At 43.7% G+C, this 5765-nt stretch overlaps 2 protein-coding genes across 2 annotated transcripts; one reads left to right on the top strand and one right to left on the bottom strand.

Moving 5' to 3' along the window:
* Positions 1–424: 424 nt before the first annotated feature.
* LOC120287070 (B3 domain-containing protein At1g05920-like) lies at positions 425–838 on the bottom strand. Its single transcript, XM_039299743.1, has one exon. It carries the CDS (start codon positions 836–838, stop codon positions 425–427), a length of 414 nt encoding a protein of 137 aa, XP_039155677.1.
* Positions 839–4787: 3949 nt separating this feature from the next.
* LOC104427387 lies at positions 4788–5315 on the top strand. Its single transcript, XM_010040485.3, has one exon. It carries the CDS (start codon positions 4788–4790, stop codon positions 5313–5315), a length of 528 nt encoding a protein of 175 aa, XP_010038787.2.
* Positions 5316–5765: the final 450 nt, after the last annotated feature.

Below are 5765 nucleotides of genomic sequence, written 5' to 3'. Positions count from 1 at the left end.
ATGCGGTGGCCCTTTTCTAGCACATGGAGATAAATACTATCAATTTATTTTAGCCGTCTCAACATATATATACCATCGTTAAAGTTTTTATTTTGGTCGAAAAAGTAGCGCATCTCATTAAAAAACCAAAGCAAAGTTTGCGCAACATCTGAATATAATAAATCTAAACGAGCCTGCGGAGGGTTCGTAAGCGAACTACGAGGAAGAATCTTCTTACGATAACATCGTTAAAGTCAAGGGAAAGATAATTAGAAACAACAGCACATGCAATTTAAAGGTTGAAACGAAACACGACAGAGTCGACTTTTGAAAACAACAACAACATCACAAACGATCGATGTTAGTCCATGAACTAAACGACCGCGATCAACTTCCAAGCTTGATCCAGATATTCCTTGAATTTCGTCACAAAACCAAGTGACGATCACTCACAAGTCGCCATATTTTCCTCTGCCGATGGGGGTGCTTCAACGTTCACAAGGCAGAAACAAAGGTCCCCATTCGCTCTAAACGACCAAAGCTGGACAAGGCCACCTTTTTTGAGTCCGTTCCGCGCAATCGGGTGCGCGACAGCAGTCCATTCCTTGGTCAATACATAAGAAAAATGATTCCTCACGTTATTCCATTTCTGGAGCTGCAACCCATGGCGGACTTGTAGACAAGGCTCGATTAGGGAAACTGCAATGGCCTCCTTGTTGTCTAGGGCTTGGATCTCTCCACTGGTCAAGAAATTTGCTCGTATCTGCCCCCTGGGTATGGAGAGCCAACCATTGCATCGCTTCAAGTCGGTGGCACACAATCTCTTCTCTAGCACCAGCATCACTCCCTGGCCATGCATCTCCAGTATTTTGTTCCAGAAGATTTGCGGCAATTCGGTCGGTCGGGTTTGAGCCGTGGGAGAGAGACTTAGCAGTCCCTCGTGAACTAATTCAGAAGTTTCCGCCAAGACATGGAAAGATGACTAATCGACTTCCATCTCTCTCTCCCCCATGAGACTGTGACGGCTTGTGCTGCACTCGTGTGTGGATTTGTCAACTTATATAATGCTGAAATAAAAAAAACTTCAAAATAGAAATGCTTTTACGATATTAATTGTTAAATGAGATGCTAAAACGAGTTAAACATTCGTAGCTTTGTCAACTTCACAGCGAGGGTTTGCGTAGCGAAAGAACCTGACTTCACATCTGTTGCGCCATGAACCAAAGAGAAGATGAACCCATGCAAAGGACACGTGGCAGACATATGAAATTGAGTGGGTTAAAGGAAGCTGTTTTTTCCCCCTGAATCGAAACAAACAAACCCTAGAATCTTTGTCGACTTCACAAAGCGAGGATTGGCTTAGCCAAAGATCGACTTCTCATCATTGATGAGTTGCGCAATGAACCAAAGAGAAGATGAAGCCATGTAAAGGACACTTAACTGACATCTGAAATCGAGTGAGTTAAAGAAAGCAGTTTTTTTTCCACCTTAAGCAAAACGAACAAACCCTACAATCTTTCTCGACTTCACAAAGTGAGGTTTGCTTAGCGAAAGATCCAGTTTGCATCCATGACGAGTTGCGCTATGAACAGCAGAGAAGCTGAACCCATGTAAAGGACAGTTAGCATACCATCTGGTTTTTTTTTTTTTTCGGATGATTTTTTTCCGTAAGCACCCAGAAAGAAACAAGAAGCGCTTATGAGAAAGAAACAAGAAGCCCTTATGAGAGAATGAAAGGGTGATAAGAATTTTCAGGTATCGATGTCTACAGGTTTGTGCACTTCAATTGAATATGTCCAAGTTTCAAAAGCTTACCTTCGATGAAGGCGCAACCCAACGGCAGGTAGCACAGAGTAGCACCGCCGCTGCCACCAAAACTGACCCCTCTAATCGCCAAACGTTTTGTGCTGTTTTAAGGGAAGTGGAAGGAGAAGGAAGAGTTATGTTAAACCGAACTGGGATGGGAATGGTTTGATCAAAGGCAGCAGCACATTGATATTCAGATATCAAAGTTGACAAGTTTTGGCACATTACTGTAATAAATACCTGCGAGAGGGACCTCATACTTCGAGGAAAAGAGCAATTTGATCCTCAAGTGTTGCTTCGTTCATTTCCTAAACCCTAGTTTTGGGATGTTTCCTGGAACAGGCCCTATTATCCTAATGCCAGGGTAATATTAGGTGGAGACCCATTATTCTAATGCCCGGGTAAAATCAAGCAATTAGGTGGAGACCCTATTATTCTAATGCCCGGGTAATATCAAGCAATTTGCCGGAGGTCCTATTATTCTAATGCCCGGGTCACTTATTTTAAAGGCACGGAACAACCAGCAAAGACATCCACCGGTTGGATATTCATTTTTTATGAAATCGAGTCTAAAAATTGAGCAGTCATTCTGTCTTGGGGAGTCTTGACAATTGTAAGTGGTAAGCTCAGTGATTAATTTGGTTATTTTATCAAATCTCAAACGATGGACAGATCTATAGCATGCATGTTTGACGATGTGTAATATATAAAAATATCGACGGATTGTCTCATGTGCATCATCCTTTTTACCTTGTTTTGATCGTCGCTATTTAAATTTTTTTTAGAGATCTCGAGTATCCATCAATGGAAAATTTTCCACACACACAAGGATAACATGTCATTATTTGCTTATGGCAACTGAAAGAGCACACGCACATGCACTTACGTTTCGAATTCTCGGGCTCTAATCGACGGTCTCGTTTTTTCTTGTCTCTTTTCCTTTGCTAAACGGGTGCCAAGGTTCAAGAATCTTATGCACATAACTAAGTTGATCAACCACTTCTTACCTCGAAAGTTTCTGTTATTAGATTAATTTAGTTTGAAAAGATGCATTTAACAATCCTACTACATCTTCTATTTCTGACGTGGAGCCTAAATCGACGCCGTGCAACTCTTCACCCCGCACCAGCAAAAGTCGTCCTCCTCCCCCACTCCTCTCTACATGCCAGGGTCCAACACCAAAACCCCCATCCCCAACCACAACCCATATGCGAAGTGTCAAACAAGCAAAAACGTTGCCTTTTCAATACGAAAACTCCTGCCGCTAAATAATTTGTTTAGATCGATATGTGCGTAGAAAAATTTGGATCGCTTCTGCAAAGTAAATGCATTTTATATAGCAATTATACTGTCCATATAATTAGCGTCTCAAGATATTTCCGTCATACAAATGTCTTTTTTACGCAGGTACATGTCTTGGATTCTTAAATCTAGCGATTGCTTATTGTCAAGAAATAATGGTATGATTAAAAAAGAAATTAGAAAAAGAGATAAAACATCTAACCAGAGGCAGAGCCGAGAGGATAAGGGCGCATCCCCCGGGGGTAGAATAGAACAAGAGTGCGAAGATGCACATGGGACCTCGAGCCAACCAGCCAAGCCATCAAACCAAGCAGACGCTTCTACATAAATTTAGAAAACAAGCTCAAGAATGAGTCTCAAAAGACATGAATGTCCAATCACGGAGGGCATGGTGTTTTCGGTGTGGTTCTCAACACTGATTCGGGTCCTTTTGTCCGTCTCGTAGGACACGTACATTCAAAGCATATATCCTCACGGCACTTGCATATTTTTCTACTTTGTTATAATTATTTTAATCTTTAAGTTTTATTACATTTTTTACTTTCTTTTCTATCATTTTTTTATTTGGTTAATTTACTTTATTAAATTTATATAAAATTGTTCAAGTAACATATTCACATGAAAAACTTAAATTGAATTACAGCGGTATATGAGTTTGCCATGGATTGAATTAAATGTGGATGTAATTTAATATTTTTCTACAATGTTTTGATAGTTATTTATTTCAAGGCTGCACAATTGGAGATAACTTTGGATCTCCATGAACAGCTGATCAGGTGAGAAAATATTAGGTGGTCACCAAGTCAACATGCTCCCCCACCAATCAGAAAGCTCCATGTGGCTCTGTGTCAGCGAGTGATCTCCACTGTTGTTTTTGCACAGAAAATATAAAATTTCTTTGTTTTATTTAAAATTTTCCTCTAATCATAGGTCAGCGCACATTGATTGCTACGCACTTTCTCTAGAGAGAGGAGATATTTCATTTCTCTCTCCTCCTTTTTCTCCTTCTAAAGGAGGAAGACCGATGCTTCCTCTCTCCTTCCTCTCTCCTTCCTCTCTCTGAATTCAAAATTTCAGGTTCCCTCGTCTTCGCTCTCTCCGGCGCTCGCTTGCTCACTTTCTTCTCCGGCGCTCGCTCACTCGCTTTCTCGCTCTCTCGTTGGGTTGGGTGTCACTTCTTTGCTCGTTGCTCCGGCGCTCGTGCTCATTAGGTCTCACTCTACAAAAATCCAATAAGACTTCATCGTCCTCTCGGTCTCCATCAAGAAAAAAAAAAACCCAACAGCAAGCCGCGATCGTTTTTTAGGGGGGAAGAGAGGGAAAGAGCTTGACTCGGCAGAGTTCATATCCGCACTCGCGGCGGGAAACACCGCGCAGCTCATGGTGATGGTGTCGTGTCCCCGCCAAGCCACCGCCGCCGCCGTTGAGGACGCCCCCATGGCGCTCGCGCTCGTTGCGGCCGTGCACCAGATGGGCAGGCGAGTCGTAGTCGAGAGCCTCCATGGACACGCTGGGGGCTCACGGCCGGCACGTCCACATACAGTTCACTCTCCTGTTTTCCCCTTGAGAAAAAGTTAGTCATCTGCCTATATATTCGCATGCGTAGTCCCTTCCCTTCTTATTTCATTTCTTGCGTTGAGCTCAGCTTGCTGTGTTTGCTTCAACCTTGATAACAATGCTTGCTACAACGTTCAACTTCAATGGCGCCAAATCCCGTCGGACCGTACCCTAGAGCCGGCAACAACATCCGGGACAATCCTTCGAGACTTTCCATGGAGACCCTTCAGAGAACCGTCTCCGACATCACCTCCGAGCATAGCAAAGAAGCTACCCGCCAACCCGACGGCGAGGGGAGGCTGCTGCCGCTGATCTATGAGTTGGAGGATGCAAAGTGCGAGTGTTGCGGGATGTCCGAGGAGTACACGCCGGAGTACGCGAGGCGCGTTCGGGAGAAGTTCTCAGGGAAGATGGTGTGCGGGCTTTGCGCGGAGGCGTTGCACATGGAGATGGAGAGAAACGGCGGGAGGAGCTGGGAGGACGCGCTCGACGCGCACATGAGCGAGTGCATGCTGTTCAACCGGATTGGGTGGGCGTACCCGGTGCTCTACCAAACGGAGGCCGTGAGAGCCATCTTGAAGAAGAGCTCGACTGGCGGCTGTTCGAGGGCTAAGTCCATCAACCCTAGAGACAAAGGCGGACCGAAGAAAGCGCCATCGCGAGTAGCTTGAGCTGCATTCCGGCAATCACGAGAGACACCAACTACGACAGAACGACAGTCAATTGAAGCAGGCCGAATACTCGTGTAGATTAGGTTCATCATCGATGAGTCTGAAAGCATAGTGAATTAATGATAGTAGGCCTCGAACGGATCTATATATCGCATCAGTCCATATATACAAGCTTCATCTTCGATTGAAGAAGTTAGACGCTTTTAATTAGGAGAGACGAGGATTATGATCTATCATTAGTCATGTATGTTTGAACAATATATCTTATGATCTTATACATCTGCGAATGTAAATAAATACTCTAAGGGTTGTTGCTTCAGTTGCAGAGAGCCACAAGCGTATTCAAGCATAAGTATTAGAACTATCAGTTCTGTCTTCGTTTTTTGGCTAAGAAAATAAGGAGACTCATGCCTACTCGAGTCGCAACAGAAGTTTAGTCTTTTGTTATCT

This window comes from Eucalyptus grandis, chromosome 8 (genome assembly GCF_016545825.1).
Source record: "Eucalyptus grandis isolate ANBG69807.140 chromosome 8, ASM1654582v1, whole genome shotgun sequence".
Taxonomy (NCBI): Eukaryota; Viridiplantae; Streptophyta; class Magnoliopsida; order Myrtales; family Myrtaceae; genus Eucalyptus; species Eucalyptus grandis.
This window is presented reverse-complemented; position numbering and strand designations above follow the sequence as displayed.

Bases quoted from the DNA above. Each gene is read 5' to 3' on its own strand.
- LOC120287070 (XM_039299743.1), bottom strand. From the start codon at position 838: ATGCATGGCCAGGGAGTGATGCTGGTGCTAGAGAAGAGATTGTGTGCC.
- LOC104427387 (XM_010040485.3), top strand. From the start codon at position 4,788: ATGGCGCCAAATCCCGTCGGACCGTACCCTAGAGCCGGCAACAACATC.